This window comes from Embiotoca jacksoni, unplaced genomic scaffold, assembly GCF_022577435.1.
Source record: "Embiotoca jacksoni isolate LCO1_2020_lvr unplaced genomic scaffold, fEmbJac1.0.p SCAF_15, whole genome shotgun sequence".
In the NCBI taxonomy this organism is placed as follows: domain Eukaryota; kingdom Metazoa; phylum Chordata; class Actinopteri; family Embiotocidae; genus Embiotoca; species Embiotoca jacksoni.
Genome location: NW_027185285.1, coordinates 13,655,308 through 13,674,535, shown reverse-complemented (window position 1 = coordinate 13,674,535; position 19,228 = coordinate 13,655,308). Strand labels below are relative to the sequence as shown.

Here is a 19,228-nt window from a genome sequence, read left to right as displayed (position 1 = left end):
AGTCAGGATAAGTCAGGTGTATTACTTCAGTCAGTGTTCATTATTTACAGTCAGCAGTAGTTACACCAAGACATACTGCAAATTACAAATGGTATTACAATATCTCTTCATAGTTTGATAAGATGTATAAATAAGATGTGCTAATATTATAGAGTGCAATACAGCAGGCTCTTTGAAGTGGATTTCAGAAGAGACACTTCCTGGCTGTGAGGTAGAGGAAGGTGAAGTCCAGGAGGGAAGCTAACAGCAAAGGCACAAACAGGAGGGAGCTTCCTCTTCTTAAACCTGGAGCAGGTGAGGCCATGAGAAAAGGTCTGTTGCCAAGGAAACCACAGAGCACACAACTCTGGGTTGGCAGCTTCAACTTGTCCAGCAAGACACCTGCTATTTTTTTTTTTATTTTTTTTTTTTTCATATGATACTCTCTTTCATTTCTCAAGCTGTCCAGGGAGAGGGATGGGGTTTGTTTTAACACGTATCATCTTCTTCAACACCAGGTTTCAGCAGCACAAGGCACGTTTCACAGCAAGCACCTGCTCTATTGGGTTGCCCCAGGGCTCCATACTCTGCCTTCTACCTTTCTTCACACTGCATATCTCAGGTCCACTTCAGCCTCCATGGTTTTATCCAACTATTACTATGCCAATGAAATTCGCCTTCGGTACACATGGAGCTGGAGAATTAGACAGAATATTTTTTGGAGACCACCCCAAGCTCCTGCTTAACAGCTGTTCTTTCCCGTCGTATCTCAGCATCTCTCTATCAACTCCGACACCACTGCAGTCAACAACCTCCAACAGAAAAGTCGTATTTTTGATATTTTTATAGGAGCTAAATTAAAATTTAAACATTCACCTCGAAACAAGATTTGGAAGGATCCCCATCATTGGATCACAAGTACCAGCTTGTATATACCTTGATATTCACCTACTGCATGCACACAATTACTTTGTACTACATACTGAACACCCTTTAAATGTCTCAGAGTAGCTTTCACCAGCAGATTTTCTGGATCTATCTTCAATAGCACAACACATGTCCTGCCCTCCATTAGATAAAACAGAAACTCTAATCTTAATCCATTAATTACCTACCATGAATTAATATTAAATTAATTTAAAATAACTTTTATGTTACGTTTCATCTCGTTTAACATTTTTTAGCATACTGTTGTCATAAAGAGACATAAAAGTATGCATGAATTTTATATTTGTCTCCCGAGTAAAACATATGCTTTGAGCAAAGACAGCATTACCAACGTATGTCGGCACAAGTCATGCTAGCAGGGTTGTCTGTGGTTTGGTGGAGAAGGAATGGTAGTGATGGTCATATGTAGCAGGTGTTGTATGTTGTATATTGGCACAAGTCATACTAGATTAGATGTAAAACACATAGAGCAGGGGTGGTGGGTGTAAGTAAGTATTGAGGGTGGTAGTTCTTGGACGCCAGGACTGCTTTTGAACCTTCCTGAGGTGTCGTGGGCCTAAGTGGTAGCATAGCATCCTGTGAATTAGTGAGCTGTTCGATAGGTGCAGACAGGCAGTATTAGAGTCAGTCGACCTTTGCATTAATAGGGCACTTTGTGTGTACATTAAAACTAACATCTATCAGCTAACTGTCATTCAGTCTCACAGCGAATTAATTATGAACATTTTTGAAAAGTAATCAGACAGAGGCAGGCTAAAAAGACACCATAACTCTTTAAGAACATATCTTATAGATTCTTCTAATGTTTACGCTTGGCTGCGGTCCCCGAACACTTTGAGGGAGCCAGGGCCAACCATGAGTGACAGCTATGTCTCTTTTGCATTAATGTTCTGCTTAACTGATGGTGTTAGTCCAAAAATCAACAAAGACACTTCTTGTTAATTAGTTACATGCAGGTGTTGTACTATACCTGTCCAGGGCCAAGCTGAGCTCATCCAGCCTGTGAGTGTCACTGGTGTTCCCCAGTTTAGACAGAGTGTCCATCCTCTTCATAATCACCTCCAGCATGTCACTGATTTTTCTCAGTACCCCACGAGACTCTTGGCCACCGAGTACTAAAACAGAAGAAGACAGACAGACAAATACTTTAGAATGTCCTTAATAATACTAAAGTAAATCAAAGAGATAGAAACAAATACGATAAAGAACACACAAGCAAAGGTGAGGAGGAAGTGATGAATTTCAATAGGAAAATAAGTTATTGAAGCATGAATTTAACATTATTTTGCATGATACAGTGAGCATCTATTTAAAAGTCACTTTTTATACAGTCTAACTAGAACAACACAGCTTGTGGTTTTTATTACAAACAGAATATTTATTTTTGCTGAAAGGACCTGCGATATTAGCAAATAAACACACCAATATAGCTCAATTCACCAAGGCCACATATCACCCAGTTCATTTCAGGCCCCATTTTACAGTTTTTTTGTTTTTTTTACCTTAAATCAGTTTATTTTCTATCTGCTTTTGTCCCTCATTATTAAACCCAAAGCTTATTGGGAGCCAGCACACTAACAAAACACGGGGAATGGGCAAATTAGTTTCACAGTATTGGATTTGTCTTCGTGCTTGGTTCAAATTATTAGCGACCTAGTGGTAAACCAGAAGGATGCTGTCAGCAAACACCTAGTCAATTAATGAGCCTGCAGCTACAGACAATAGGGTCGAGGCAAGCCCCAGACTGCATCGCTACCGAGTCAAGGCCCTGACCTCGTGCTGTTTTCTTTGATCACAAGAAGCTCAATGCCAAGCAGAGCTGTTAACATGTAACTGGGAGAAAACACAATAACCTTGTTGCCTCAGACAAAGGTTCTTAAGTCATATTTGATCAAAGAAATTCGAAGAATCGAGATAAATAATGCCACTTTTCTCTTGGGACTTTGGAGTGAAATTGTGGTCTGAATTCCTGAGAAAAAAAACAGCAGAAACCAACAGCAGCCTCAAACTGTTCTTGGAGACCGAGAGTGAGAATAAAAACTCTCCTCTCAGTGGTCCCTCATCAATTGCATTAAGCTTTAGAAACTGCAATGTGTGCAGACTCACACCCCTTGTCAGAGTTCATTTATCACTGCCCAGGCAAAAGTCACCTTTCACAGAAAAAACATAATTGTATTACATCACCAGTAAATAAAATAAGGAGAGAGAGCGAGAGAGAAAAACCTCCCACTTCTCTTCTCTTGGTCTCTGTGGAAGTCTTTGTGCATTTGAGATTTTTAAAAAATAGAAGCACTCTGCATCACAAACTAGGGTTTCAAAAGATATTGCAATGAAAGCTCAATAATAAATCTTAGGATTCTTGTCCCTTTATTGCCTGCGCTATTTTCTTCTTTCATTAGTATCGTCAGTCAAACTGGCCTAAAAATATCTGCCTTTGAAGGTAAACAACTATTTTCATTCAATGGGCATAAAGAAAGAGACTCAATAAAATCCCATTCAGATTTGCAGCTTTAATGCATTTTGATGGAGGAATGATACAGGTTAAATTCAGGAAGGAAGATTTTGTGAGTAACATATGACTCTCACGGCGCTGTCCAAAACCTGTTGCATGTAAGACCAAACTAGTGATTACTAAAATCAACAAATAATTGTTTCGCCACCTTAATGCATATTTTTCATTTGTTAGAATGTCTTTGTAAAAGAAAAGACTGTGGCTTTATAAAGAGGAGTTTGACTATTTGCTTAATTCAGAAGGTGTTCTATCAGTTGCAGTGAATTCGCTGCAGTGAATCTAAACAAAGCCCCTGGGCTAAAGTGTGGGAAGAACTCACATTTCTCCACAGTAATGACCCTTACACACATTGTGCTAGTAAATCACCATTACTGAGACTTAACACCCTCTCCACAATGTACACTTTTAGAGGGGAGCCTTTTATGTTTGCAATCAACCGCTCATCAGACATCCTTTTATTCCTGCTTTCTGCTGCCTCTTGGGAAACATGGGCTCATGTTTTTTTTCGGATGTAGATTCAGGTGTAGCAGGAGTTGATAGTATCTACTGTACGTGATAATGTAGAGCCTGCTCTGTGTCATTCCTCATCAGCTGGTTAATAAAGGGCTGATTTAGCAGCAGCTAATCTCCTTTAATGACTCAATTTCAGAAGTACCACAGCGCAATCGATTTCATGAACAAATTCCAATTAGATCGCCATTTGCACTGTAGTCTGCTGTGTATGCACTGCAACACAGGCTGACCAGCTATAAACAACAGCCCTCAGAGACCCACGGGCTCCATGCAGAAAAAAACAAGTTCTTCCTAAGTGCACCAGTCACTGCCACAGATTTTTACCCATTATTTATCTGTTCAGCAGTTTGTTCCCGTCTTTGTTCATCACCTGATCCACATCCCTTCACACCTGCTAGGTAATCTGTCATCAGCTCTCCAAAGTATAATAGCTGTGTTCCGAATTGCATACTTTTTCTTTTTACTTTTAGTACGTACTGCAGCTAAAGTATGTAGTATGTAAACAAATGAGAAATACTACCTCATCATAAAAATACGCCTTGAACTTGGACCCACTTGGTCAAAATCCCTAGCTCTAAATTTAAAGAAAAAAGTAAAAGGATGCAATTTGGAACGAGTACGCTTCCTTTTAATACCTCTTCTTCTTCTTCTTTCTTTTACGAGCTGCAACCAGGCGGATCATTCACGCCACCAACTCTCTCGGCGGCTCAGTTGATGTGATGCATCTTCTGCAAAGAGGATTGTGTGTCGGAACAACCAGAGTAGCATGCTGGCCTGCATACTGCAAAATACTACCAGATGTATAGGAGATCCTGGTTATTTTGGCATAATACATTTAACATACTATCCCTGCATTTCAATATCCATACTACCATACCAGTTAGTATGCCAGAAAAAGATTTAGTATGAACATAATGTTAAATGTAATATACCAAAAGTATCCAGGATGTCCTACTACATCAGGTTGAATATTGCAATATGCAAGCCAGCATGCTACTTGAGCTGTTCTGACCCACAATCTTTTACACGGAGGAAGATACATCACATTGACTAAGGAGGATAGAGAAGAAGAAGCATTAAAAGGAAGCAAACTCGTTCCAAAATGCATCGTTTGACTTTTTCCTTCAAATGTTGCGCTACCAATCGTGAAGGATATGACCAGTTCAGAGCGCATTTTTATGATGAAGTAGTATGTCCCAATTGTATAGACACTACATGCAACAAGGGTAGCTACAGTATGTACTAAAAGTAAAAAGGCTTACTAAATACAACGTGGTATGATGGTATGAATATTGAAACTCTCAGAGCCATAGCTCCCCACCAGCCTTTCCGTGTACCATCCCTGCCTTAGTGCTTGAGCCTTTTATCTTGTCATCCTGCCCGCCTGTTGCTGAATTCTGCATTAGCAAACTTTGCTTTTACCTCACACATTCTGTCAGCAAGTCAGAGGCTATTGGCATATAAACCTTGTCCCTCAGGCGTTTCCACAAATGTTGCAGCTCAGCCAAGAAAGTGTTGATATGTCCAGAAAATAAAGTGTGCACGGCCCCAGTCAAGTCGAGAGGTGCCAGTGCTTTTATTGATCAGTCTGCCTATGGTTCATAGATCACCAGAAACAACACAACAGACTGAATATCTCTCTGAGTCAGTGGTTCAGAATCAGCAAGTCCTTCATTTGGAGGCTATAATTAAAATAGATGTTTAATATTCCACTGATTGACAGGGGAACTCACTTCACAAATAAAATCAGATTTATACCATTTTGCAAAATAGATGTGTAAAAGTCATTGTAGCAATATCCCACCTTCATAAAAAAACAAAAACTCTTAAATTACTAAGCCTAAGTAAAGTTCGTGACCAACAAACTGATTTAATTTTGGTCAATAATTCTTCTTAAGCATTTCCAAGCATGACAAAAAGCAGGGCTAACATGTCGTGCAGCATGGCAGTCTTCACCTTGTTCTGTAAACAGTGTGTAGACTTTAACCGTTTTTACTCCATTTAAAAGATAAAGTACCTGAACACACACTTGCTTTTATGAACCATATCTCTAGATAAGGACAATGAAGAACAACATGCCAGGCACGCTATCAGCCCAGCACATGGAGACACGGTGTCCCCACAATGTATTTGGACAGTTAAAAAAATCAAACAGCAAAGTTTAATTTGAGGTTCACATAGTTATTTCATAAAATATTAGATAAGGTAATATTTGAGGCATAGAAAAAAACATCTAGCTTAACTTTAAAAAATATTTTATAATTAATAAATCAAATCAAAGTTAAATCAAATTGAGAGAGCCTGAACATCCCTCCTTAATATGGCAAAAAAAAAGTTCTGATTGTCAAACTTAATGTAAAAAAAGCACATATGTGGTTACTCTGCTGGAAGTAATTGTGTGACTTTACACATTGACCATAAATAACCTGGCTGGTTAGTTAGACAAGTGAAGTGAGCTCAGAGAAAAGATCAAACATTGTTTGTTTGCATAACAAGTCTCCTCAGATCAGGAGAAAACTCAATCTTCTATCCTCTACAGCAGGAGAAGTTGTCAAAAAAAGTTAAGGACAAAACAATTTAGCTTTTTGGGCTTTTAAATGAGAATAGAAAGAACAGAAAGTGCACAGCCAAACCCAGAAAGACCAGCAGCAGATCGGACTGCATAAATTATGAATACAATCAACAAAAAGAAAACAACCCAAAACAGCAGCAAGGATTGCTTCAGAGATCAACAAGAATCACTGATACAACTTCAAATATTCACAAAAAGGATCAATGATTATGGGTGTAGAGTAGAGGGAGAGTAATAAGGCAGAAAACTTAAAGAGAGCAGAAGTTACAAAACAGCAGCTTTTGTAGATGTGTGTTATTTTCAGATGAGTCCAATATTGTGTCTTTAAAATGAAGGCTATTTGTTTTGAAAAAGGAGATTGTTACAGAGTTCAGGAGAACCCTGAGCCAACACCGCCCTCTGACCATCAACGGTTCTGCTGTAGAGCGGGCGAGCAGCAGCAAATTCCTGAGTGTGAACATCACCGAGGACCTCTCCTGGACAAACGACACTGCATCATAAAGTCTGAACTTTTGCACTGTGGACCCGTATTTGCACTACATTGTTGTGATCTGGCGCTATGTAAATAAAATTGAATTGAATAATTATATTGCAGTTAAGCGGCACTGTGGTTGTTGTTGTTGTGTTATTGTTACATAATTATACTTTTCTTGTTTTATCTTTTTATTTTGCACACCGTGGGACTGTGAGAAACAATATTTCGATACATTTGTGTGTCTTGTACATATGGTGATTTGACAATAAAGTTGACTGACTTTGAAGTGATTTGGGCTTCAAATGTAAAATCGTAAAGTAACCATGTCACTGATGCTGTGAAATAAATGTAGTGAATTAAACGCACATACCTAAAAAGCATAAGCTACAGTACTTGAGTACACTACACATACTTAGTTACATTACACAATTTACAAGACAGTAAAATTAATGATTGCAAAAAAGAGCAATATAGTTGCAGCTGTAAGAACAGTATCCGTCTTTTTCTGCAAGTGTAAGTGAAATAATTTCTTAGTAAGAAAAAGATGCTGTCATCTAAAAAATTACACCACTTCAAGGGCTGCTTAAAGTAATATACTGCTTGGTGTTGCCATGGCACTATCGCATATTTTGAGGTGCTGTAGCTAAAAATTAAAATAAAAATGACATAAGGCTCAAGTGAGATCCAGGGGCCGTATTCACAAAGATTCCTTACGCTAAAAGTTACTCCTACTGACAAAAATTCTTAGAATAGTGACATTTTCCAAGTGTCGGCGGTTAACCGCGTTTGTCCCTCCCCCTCCTTCACTGTGATTGGACGGCTGGTGACAGTGACGAGCACAGTGCTAATATTTTTCAACTCTCATTGACCGAAAAAAAACTAAAAAATATAATCACCAAACATTCAATGTTCAGCGCAGAATAAACAACTTAAAACATAAGCGGTACTTGTGAAAAAAACACTTTGGTGGACACAGTAGGTAGTTGCAGCAGTGGCAGAGTTTCGGGGCGGTTTCAGCGCATGCCGATTGGTTAAAACCAACCTGAGGTCTACACCCGGATTGAACAACTGCAAACGGAAGTGAAACGACGAAAGATTCTTCCGATGCCGAATGACAGGAAGTTAATGAAAAGCAACAAATGATATCGTTCAGGGATGACGACAGTGCAGCAGTGATGACTCGGGTCTGTTGCAGCCTTCTACAGCAGCGATCATACAAACAAGTTACAGCCCTTTCACAGCCTCATATTGGGACGCAGGTAATTTAATTCTGATGTCCATTCTGTGCCCATTCTCACGAAGAGTTTTTAAAATGTTGTATCAGCCAACAGAATGTTTGTAAAGGATGCGTCATACCTAGCAACAGGGCCAACCACACCTGCTCACTAAGATACACATTTCTGTGCCTTCTTTACTCAGCATTTCTGAGGACTTCCCTAAATCACATCTCGACAGACATTTATTTCCTGTGTTGTTTGGATTTACAGCTAAATCCCCAATATTAATATCAATAGATGCTCATTGGAATGCAGTTGGCAAAATGTTAGAAGTCAAGTGTCAAAAGATAAACACTTGGTGGCGCTAATTCTTCAATTACTTGCCAGTAAGCAAAAATATAAAATTCATCATTTATTTTACTCTTATTATTTTCCTTTTACCATAGAACATCAAAAAGTAGAGAATGACAGAAACATTTGACCACATTGCAGACAATTTGGAGAGTGAGCATTTGTTTTATAATGTTGAGCAGAGGAGACATTTTATTCGATCAACAAAATCCAGTAAAAGATGTAGCTTTATACCATCTCGGTGCACAACTTTACTTTAATATTGAGCTGAACAAAATGGAAGTGTTTCTCCTTTCATTGATTTACATTTAACAATTCCTTCTTCTCCCTATTAGCAGCCCTGACAGCTAAATAAATAACTCCTGTCATCCCTGATGTGCACTCTGGCTGCCTCTTTTTCTTAGTGAGGGAGCTTAGGACCAGACCTCTGCACCTCACCTGTCAACAGGATAAAATCCTACATTCCCTCCTGCTGTGAACCCTCTCCCCGTCCTCTCACTCCCAATTCAAATATTCATTACAGCAACGGCTGATTGAGATTGAAGCGCTCTCTTCCTTTTGGCACCTACGAGGGAGCTGCTGAATCCAGTAGCTATTACAGCAGAAAAACCTCTGTCACTTCTCCTGTGTGCAGCTCTAACTGCTTATTATGCCTGACAGCCTGGAAAAGAAGAAACTACCTGCACTATCTATTAAACATGGCTCTCTCTAGCTTCAATTAAAACCATCTTCTGCCTCCTTCTTTGGTTACCTCACAGAGTACAGATCGACCCACAGTTTTATTTGGAGGCATGGTGATGTTTTGTTGCACTGCGCACACTTAAAACCTGCAGAATGTTTAATTTACCAATTCAATGCAGATCTTAAATACCATGTCATCTGACATTTTATACAGGAGCTCAAAATAGCACAACAAATTTGGCAACTTGAGGAAAGTCGGACTCGGAAACACAGAGCACAGTCTGCTAGTTGCAGTCAAAATGAAATAAAGGCGACTACATTAAAGGGCCAAGTCTCAGCTTTAATTTGAGTAAGTTTATGTTAATATTGAAAGAACTGTGAGATATACTGTAGCCCTTTTAACACAGTGTCCAAAATTAAGCGGTGGTAGTAAAGCATTTAATAGTTTGTGGAAAATCCTTTTTATTCAGTGACTGCCTGAAGGCTTGGACCCATTTAGTATTTTACATGGTGATGCTCTCCCCGTCTTTCACTGCAGCCACCTTCAGCTCTTTCTTGTTGTGGGTTTCTCTGCCTTTAGTTTGGTCTTCAGCAAGTGGAAAGCAGTTCAATCAGACTGAGATCAGGTGACTTCTGACTTGGCCAGACAAGAACATCCCACTCTTTTGATCCTGAAAAGCTTTTAGGTTGCTTTGGCTGTATGTTTTATAACTGTTGTCCTGCTGCAGGATGAAATATCATCCAATGATTTTAGTATTTGTCTGAATCTGAGCACACAAAAAGTTCCTGTATACTTCTGCATTCATCCAGCTGCTTCTGTCAGCAGTGAAATCATCAATAAATGCCAGTGTGACAGTTCCATTGGCAGCCATGCAAAATCCATACCAGGAGCACCACCATGTTTGACAATGAGATGCTATGTTTCTGGGTCAGGACCCCTTTCCTTTTTTTAACTCCACTCTTTCCTCTCTATGTTTTTTAGAACTTCAGCTTGGGCCTTTCTGTTTTCAAGGCTTGCCAGGGCTTTACATTATGTGGTGAATCCTCTCAGGTTATGTTCATCCTGAAAAATCCTTCTCGACTTCCTGTGCAGTCATAAAGAGGTTTTGCTGTCACAATGAATCCCGCTCATCCACAAGACTTGTGCTGCTCAGTGTACTGAGTCGAGTCAGTTGCCATTTTCTAGGCTTCCTGTGCGCACCCGCTTTTTTTTTGTTTGTTTTTTTCTTTGTTTTATTCCACCGGACCCAAACATACAATATATAAATACACAACTTCTGTGTGCTCGTCTGCCTAGCATCCAAGCTCTCGCAATCACGTCTGTCCAGCAGCCACCCTGCTACTCCGTGTCCTCTGTAGTGAACGCCCGTCTGGTGACCTGCTAGGGTTCTTATGCAGAGAAGAGAGGGACAATCAGGGATTTGATTCAGCTGGGGTTAACTAAGCCCCTTCCAGGCACCGGTCCCTAAACCACTCCCCCAATCAGTCCCTCCTGCAGCTGAGCCAAACCATGCCCCACCACCACATACAGCTACTAAAATTAAAGATGAGACTTAAAGCTTGGCACTTCCCATTGTAGTGTCCTTTATTTTATTCTAATCTGAATGTACTGAAGCACAGACCTTGAAAATGAAAAATATGGAACTGTCCAAATACTTGACTCCCTGAACTGAAGCTCTATTAAAATACATACATGAGTGCGGTTGGCTACTGCAGTGTGCCACATCAGACTATCATTTTCCAGGACGGGAGTAAAGTAGTTTTATTCTCTTTCATGCTCTCTCTACTCACTATTTTGCACAAACAGTTTCCTGTTTTCACGCACAAAAAAATGCATGAATGCAGGAGAAACAACCAGGATAGAAAATGCTACCTAAAACAAAAGGAAGTGAACTTCCTGACCCAGTTTGCAGCTCACATAGCTGACAATGTCGCATCAACAACACATATGTTCCAAAAGACACTGAAGTCAGCAGAACACGGTGTCTTGCTACTTTTTAAATTAGTAGCTTTGTTGATTGTGGATTAATTACTTTAAAATCTATTGCTTTTTTATGTTTTGCATGTATGAGCACTGACACTGTATGTCCAAGTGCATGCACACACTTTATGGCCCCACTCCAACAGAGACAATTTCTTTATTGTAGCTAATTTATAAAAAGTTGTAGTGAAATCTGCAATAATGATACACTGCTTCCCCCAGGACACAATTAATTAACTGATAGGACATCTGCACACAAAATTAAACAAACACCAACGGTTATACTACACACTACTGTCCACAAGGGACTACTAATGAACTTTATTTTATAGTACAGGGCAAAAACATTACATTAGCCCAGTCTGAACTGTGTCTATTGTTATCCCAAACAACAACAACAACGACGAGAAAAAAGTACCATGTTGTGCATGAGCCTCTGCCCTACAGTGTGCATACCAAATTACTCTCTAAACGAGAAGGGAACTTGAAGAGCACAGAACTCCGCTAAGAACAATCGTCTAGTCATCTATATGTAAATGTGCAAAAACACATGGCTTGGGTTACTAAATAAGCACATGGTTGGAGATTGTGACAAAAACATGGTTGGGGTTTGGAAAAACAAAAACATGGGTAGGTTTCGGGAAAAGAAACATGGTTAGGGAAAAAAACAAAACACGGTTGGGGTTAGGAAAGAAAAACAACTCAAGAAAAATGTTGTCACCTCCTGGATCTGAACCTCATCAAGTGAAAAATAATTTGTTAAATTTGATCAGAATCCTGAAGTCAATCAAACAAAACCAAAAAAACAAACTGCAAATGGGAAACATAACCTCCTTGTTGGATGTAATAGAAGATGTAGAATGCAACAAACAACACCAAAGCAATCTGAGACACTAAAAACGTGTTAGCAGTTGAATCTGTGCCATGACCAATCTTGGATAAAGCAACAATTAGCAGAGCCGCTGCAGTCGCACCCGCCCCATGATCCAAGAGAAAAGCCCTGCTCTTTCCACCAGCCGACGGGAGCTTGTGAAAGTGAACAATGAGCCGTCATCTTTTATTCACATCTCTCCTTTGTCAGGCACAGAGCCTGACAAAGTCACCTGCGCACCCATTTCCAGGCATTCTTAACTACTGGTAAAGTCCCATCAAAAGCAAAGGTCGAGTTTATTTTAGTCATCACATCTACACACGCAGGAAGAGACCGTTTCCACTTTAAGCACATTACTTATCCAATTTTTCATTCAAACAAAGCGATGGGAGTTCACAGCTCTGACGGACCTGCAAAGGCCACACCCTTGCTGTGAGCGATGTCGGAAAAGACTCCTTTTTATTCGTCATGTAGTGAAGATTGCGGAGCAAGTAAAATTAAAAAAAAGTTCTGACGGTGTGTCTGAAAGACTCGCGGGAAACAAGATGCTGAACGATGCTCCTTACACACCTGATGCTCTGCTATGCGACTCCGCATTAGCTTAAACTGCGAGGGCAAAACTGTTTCTGTAGTCAAGTCACCAAATGTAAGTAGTTTATCATGACTATTTATTATAAGGGGTCCAAGCAGCACGGAACCGTCTTCTCTTTGTTCTGCTTATTGTTCTCCCTTATTATTATTTTTCTCCGCTAAAAGCGATCGTGAAGCAAAACGCATGCGGTTAAAACTTACCAAAACTGGCACGAGTTGCAAATTGTTCCAAAGGCTAAGGCACAAATAATGACACTAATTGACCTAAAGGTGGCGCTGTAACAGTCAACTCTACGTTTATACAATTATCTCAAAAACAGCTCGGGTTAGGATCAAAATTCGGTCACTATTCTAATCTGTTAATGCGTCTGCGTCTATGCTCCTACAGCCTTCTGCTTTAAAAATGTCAATGTTTGCTTTTATTTTATCCCCTGATTATTCTTTCAAGATCAATTCCAACATGCATTCAGCAGAATTAATACAAAGAGGCAAAAGTATGAATTCAAATACATGAGGGCAGGTGAAAATGGAATATCTGCCTTTGCTGCGAGATGCTGCAGTCTGCAGTAGGTATTTTCCGGCACTAAGAGGATGGTGGACAAAGAAACTCAGGTAATGGAGCTGCCTGGTAAGAATAGAGAGGACATTAACATCTGAACCATTTAGTCTTGCTCTGAGCACGGTAAAGCCTGAAAGCGTCCTAGGCCTATTTCTCGTTTTGTGGCTAAGCTGCATTAAGTCCCCTCTGGCAAAAGGACATACTGTGAAGGTGGTCTTCAAAGAGCTTATTAGAAAGCTACAGTACACCTCTGGAGCCTTTAAGATATCTAGGATCAAACTCCTCCGCCTTGAATGCTTCTCACTCTGGTGAAAATAGTCCTCCCTCTGTCCCCCCTCTCTCCCCCCTACTTTTTCCACATCATTAGTTGCCTGTACCTTCAAAGGGAAACAATGAAGGAAATGGATGCATTTTAAATTTGGATATAGCTTTGTAACCAAACGCAACCCGGTGTTATTCTGGCTACCGGGCTGTGCGATGTCAAAGGGTGCATCACCTACAAACAGCAGCTGTATAAAAATCTATAACACTGCAAAAATAGAGCCGAAACAAGGCGAGGGGTAGAAAAAAAAACATGTTGCAGGGAGACGGCTAGCGGGAGGCAGAAAGATGAGAGAGAACCAGACGGTAGAAGATAATGATTACTCATTTTTTCTTCTCACCTTTTGCTCTTCAGGAAGTTACTGCCATTCACAAGATGAGCAATAAACAGAGAAGTGGCGTAGCCGGGCCATTGTGTTTACCCTTCCAGGTTCAAAATACTGTGAATGTCGAAGTGCTTCTTATTGAAATTTTCTCACCTCTAGCATAATTGCATGTCACACTCATGTTGGTGTGAAGAGTGACAACAACGTATGCAGATGCACGTGTGCGTTCATCTCCTGCAGCTCTCCGTGACGTCCAGCAGGCAGCAAAGGCAGGATGGGTGTGTACAGTATAGTACGTAAGCTGCTACCAAGGGGCTGGGCCACTGAACAATGCAACCAACAACCAGCTCATTCACGAGACACACACACACACACACACACACACACACACACACACACACACACACACACACACACACACACACACACACAATGAGCATTTGCATAGCTCGGCTCTCCCTGGTTCGCAGCACGGCTGTGTTTAATGAGCTCGAGGCCGGATGCCTTCCCTTTGACTGCAGCCTGTGAGTGGTTAATTAATCAGACTGTTCTCCAGTCCCACCTCCCAGCACCTCCCCCCCCCCCTTCCTCCCACCCCCCCTTCCTCCCTCCCTCACCCTGAACCAGCTCAATGTATGGTATTTCATAAATGGTATGATTCACCTCACTATAATATTCCCCGCTGCTGTTATACATTCTCAGGTTTGCACTTATTTTCCCGAGAAGGTTCTTCAACTATGAACCATTCATTAAAGCCTTTAATAACCAGTCATCGCAGTCAGTCAATGTCAGATACCATCTTACAAAAATAAACAACCACCCGTTGACATGCTGTTTGCTGTTTGGCCATGAGAGACACTGCATTATTCACCAGGGGTGAAAATGATTACTGCTGCCTCATTTGAATAGAAATAAATTGACATCCGTGTTACATGCTACCAGAGCAAACCACAAACAACTGCTGGTTGGTTGGATGGTTTGTGATGGAAAGAAGCAGTGCTTCTCGTGCCACCTGCTACTCGTCACAGAGAATGACACGCAGTGTCAACATTGTGCCAGGCTGTGATAAAAAGGTGAGAAACAATTGTCCAAAAGCTAGCACTGACTCTCCCAAATGGCTCATGCTGTAGTGGTTTATATGCAGAGGCACAAAGCGCAAACACGGAGGACGTGCTGAGAAAGACAACAAGTTTCTTTCAGGGATGGTTGTGCATGGTTCTGATTTCTGTCTGGAGTGGGTTTGATTTGTTGATCTCAGTTAGGGAAAGGTCTTGTGTTGCCGTTTTAGAATTACTTTGTGATAACTGTAGCTGTCACCCCAAAACATGCAGCATTCACTGAGAGAAGGATAGCATACTCCCCCATGATCACATCAACTTGTATTACTGTTTTCAAGTTCACTTTTCAATCTTCACTGCCAGGTTAATTCATGTTGAGACAACTTATTTGTGCTTCTTTGAGCTCACAGCAAGCGCAGCACTGATAGAATACATTTAGTGAATTATACACTATATAAAAATGTAAATTAAACACTTTTGTTTATGCTCATATTTTTCACGAGTTGAACTGAAAGATCTTAGACTTCTGATATGCAAAAATAAAACAAAACATGTACTTTGCATGCAATTTATCAGGCTGTTGCTTGCGGCCTGTGAAATGTTGGTCCACTCTTCTTCAGTGACTGTATGAAGTTGCTGGATATTAGCAGGGATCTGAACACACTGTCGTATACGGCGGTCAGAAACATCATAAAACAGGCTCAATGGGTGACATGTCTGGCAAGTGTGAAGGCCATATAATAACTGGGATGTTTCCAGCTTTTAGGAATTCTGTGCAGATCCTTGCAACACGGTGCCGTTCATTATCATGCTGCAACATGAGGCGATGGCGGTGGAAGAATGGCACGACAATGGACCTCATGCTGGATCTCATCTTGATATTTCTGTACATTCAAATTGCTGTCGAGAAAATGCACCCATGTTCACAGCTTATGTGTGCCCGTACAATAACCCCACCCCAACCGTGGGCCACTCTATTCACAACGTTCAAATCTGCAAACCACTGGACAACAAGCATTCAGAAGAGCTTCACTGAGATCATTTCTGACAGTTTTGGTGCAAACCAACTGTTTCAGCAGCTGTCTGGATGGCTGCTCTCAGATGATCTTGCGGGTGAAGCAGCCAGATGTTGCGGTCCTGGACTGGGGTGGTTACATGTGCTCTGCGGTTGTGAGGCTGGTTGGATGTGCTGCCAAATTCTCAGAAACAACGTTGAAGACATATCATGGTCGTGAAATGAACATTCAATTCAGAGGCAACAGCTCTGGTGGACAATCCTACAGTCAGCATTCCAACTGCACCCTCTCTCAAAACTTATGACATCCGTGATATTGTGTTGTGACATTAAACTGCACATTTTAGAGTGGTGACCAGTCCAAGGCACATCTGTACAATAATCATTCTGTTTAATCAGCATCTTTAAATGCTCACCAACACGGATTTTCACAATGTTGTGAACAAAATGTATAAATACATCTGTTCATCGAATAACTCTGAAATATTTTACTTGAACTCATGAAAACTGGGAGCAAAAACATTAATGTTGCATTTCTATTTTTGTTGAGGGAACATTTGGTGGATCTGCACTATTCTCCGACACAGGTCAACATAAGCAAAACATAAAGCTGATCAAAAGAGTCGGTCAATTTCCAGCTACCAGTACTACTACGAAAATGAGTTCATGTGGGTCACAGCGAGGGCTTGACATGAAACTAGGTGAAAAAAAAAAAGACAGAGGCGCAGATGAGAGAAGAGAGGACTCTGTCCAGGTGACCAGGACCCCTCCAACGCACTCCTGAGGAGCAAAGTGAGCAGGTCTGTCAATCCGCTGGCAGCAATCAAGGAAGCCCCACCAAGCTCCCAGCATGCTTCCTGCCTTTCCATTACCACTGCAGGGCACAACCACTGGTGTCACGAGCTACCAAGCAGCACTGATGTGGAACAGCGGGCTTACCTTCAGCTCGCATGGTGAAGGGGGAATCTCCGGGACGCTTGGCCGAGAACTGGCCCCCGAGAGAGGTCATTAGAAAGCACAGACTGAAAAAGCCGATCCCCACCACAAAGATCCTGCAGGGGAGGGAGAGAGACAAAAGGCTGATAAAGTGTCAAAAAGGCCCAAAAGACAAACTTCGAGCTTATGAGACTAGAAACTAAGTGCAGATGACGGACAGGAACAAAAAAGTTAAAGAACATTTTTTTTTTTTTTTTAAGGTAGGTGCTTTGATTTCAAAGCAGAAGAATAGCTCACTTCAAGTCAAGCTCAAAGTGAAGACTCAGTTTTTTTATTCGGCTTCATGGAGCGTGGACACATTTTTCAAAGTTCATACCAATCAAGCCACAGAAAAGTGCACTCACTTGACTGTGTCATTTCAAATGAGCCATTACATGGATGGGTTTTCTGTATCACACTGTGCTCAGTGAGCAACTATTCAAAACAAAAACCATTCAGCTACAGGCTGCAATTTGGAGCGAGTGGTGAACACAACAGCAAACATTTCTCAAATTCTCCAGCTTTAGCAACAAACGCTGTGGAGCGATTAACTTGAAACCAGCTTGGTTTGAACGCTCCAGGAGTCGTGCTGAGAATTTTTTTGGAAACAATCCTTTTATGGAGCAGAACTGCAGGACAGATTGTCACACTTCTGTTCCATAAACCTAGCTCTTTTTTTTTCTAATTTGTATGAGGCAGAACGCTGGCAACAGAAAGACTCAGCTAGAGCTTGAGTGTGTGATAGTACTTTATCCAATGTATGATATAATGGTGAAAAACGGGGATTGGTGTGCAGAGGAGCGTGCATGTGTGAATAAACACAGCTGATTCTACAGTGAGACATCTTGTCTCTGCACCATCCACTGAACTATACAGTATGAGCATATCTGTTTCTCGTTGGCGTGTTAAATCAGGTGTGGAGTCCTGGCAGAGCAGAAACTGAAACATCACTGTTTGGCCAGAAAGCTGTAAAGCATCAGGAAACTTTAAACTTTAAACCTCAAGAACAGACACGAGCACTATCCCTGCCACCATTTATTATGGTAAACTTTGGAGTCCCCGAGTTTGGGTGTAGCCTATCTTGTCAGACTTCAAAGTTTTAATGAGTTTGCATCTGCTTGGTTTGCTTTCACTGCTTCTCCAGCTGCTGTAGCTGAGACCTTTAGCTGAGTAAGCAAACCTTAATTGTGGCACAGGCACCCTGTTGTTCCAATTATTTCCAAAGGTCTGACTTGCTCTAATGAAAACAACAAATCAAATGCCTTCTTTTGCATTAGGCTACGTATTAGTCTAATGTGGTGACTTAATCAACAACTTTGCAGGTTTTGCTGTATTCTTTTCAATTCCATTCAATATGTGTTCATTTTTCATGATGTTGCGTCAAGAATAAAGTAAAACGTCACCAAAGCAGCACACGAAATGTCGTCGCCTCTTTTCATTTTAAATACAGAAGCTTTCCAGCCGTGATAGATCGAAGTGAGCGTGTTCTTACCTGAATGGTTTGAAAGTGAGAAGGCATCTCCTCACCATAATGAAAAGCTCGCTGCTGGTTGCAATCATTTTCCAGACACGTAGAATCCGTCGGGTCTGCTTAACATTGTGCGAGTCTGTTTGTGCACCGGCGTCAAGAGCATAACTTTCAACCAGGCTCCCGAGGATTGACGGAGTGGGTCCAACACGCAACTTCTCAGCCTGACTCCTGTCCGTGGTTTTCTGTGAGCAACTTGGGGGGGGGGGGGGGAATCCTGCCGGCGCGTCCTGCAGATTGTGGGTAGATAGTCCTCCTCCCGACACGGAAGAGGAAGAGGATAAAAAATATTCGGTGATTGTCCTTTAATAAGTTGTGGTTGCACCCCTAAAGGTGTTAAATGCCCTGGAAATATAGCGGCATCGAGCGCAATAAGCCAGGACTGCTGAGTTCACTGAATTCCTGTGAGTAGATGAAGCACTGACTCTCTGCTCTCATCATATGAGTGGCTCTGTGGCTGAGGCTCGTTTACTGATAGCGCCATCTAACGATCAATACTGGAGTAGGTTAATTTAGTTAATTTCTTTACAATTTCACTCAAACTGATCATGAATGAAGGAATCATTCGTTATTAGACTGCAACGCGTCTCATCTGGTATCATTTTTTAAAATGCTTTTATTTTGGAAACAATTCCAGGCTATAATTTTTTTTAAATGATAGAGGGGATGATAATAACCCTCAAAAGGATTAACATGCAATGAGCAGTTTCTTTACAGCCAATTGTTTATCATGACATGAACTGACTGGGCTTCTG

General features: G+C 41.1%; 1 protein-coding gene across 1 annotated transcript in view; it reads right to left on the bottom strand.

Annotated features, from left to right (window-relative positions):
• The window catches only part of LOC138198357 (alpha-1,6-mannosylglycoprotein 6-beta-N-acetylglucosaminyltransferase B-like), a 63,774-nt gene extending 44,909 nt beyond the window's left edge, over positions 1–18,865 (bottom strand). The window contains exons 1-3 of the mRNA XM_069149733.1: positions 18,438–18,865; positions 16,910–17,022; positions 1,898–2,042 (exon numbers count right to left, since the gene is read on the bottom strand). Of these exons, the coding sequence (XP_069005834.1) occupies positions 1,898–2,042; positions 16,910–17,022; positions 18,438–18,505 (326 nt within the window). The 5' untranslated portion in view covers positions 18,506–18,865. The remainder of the gene's footprint in view (positions 1–1,897; positions 2,043–16,909; positions 17,023–18,437) is intronic.
• Positions 18,866–19,228: the final 363 nt, after the last annotated feature.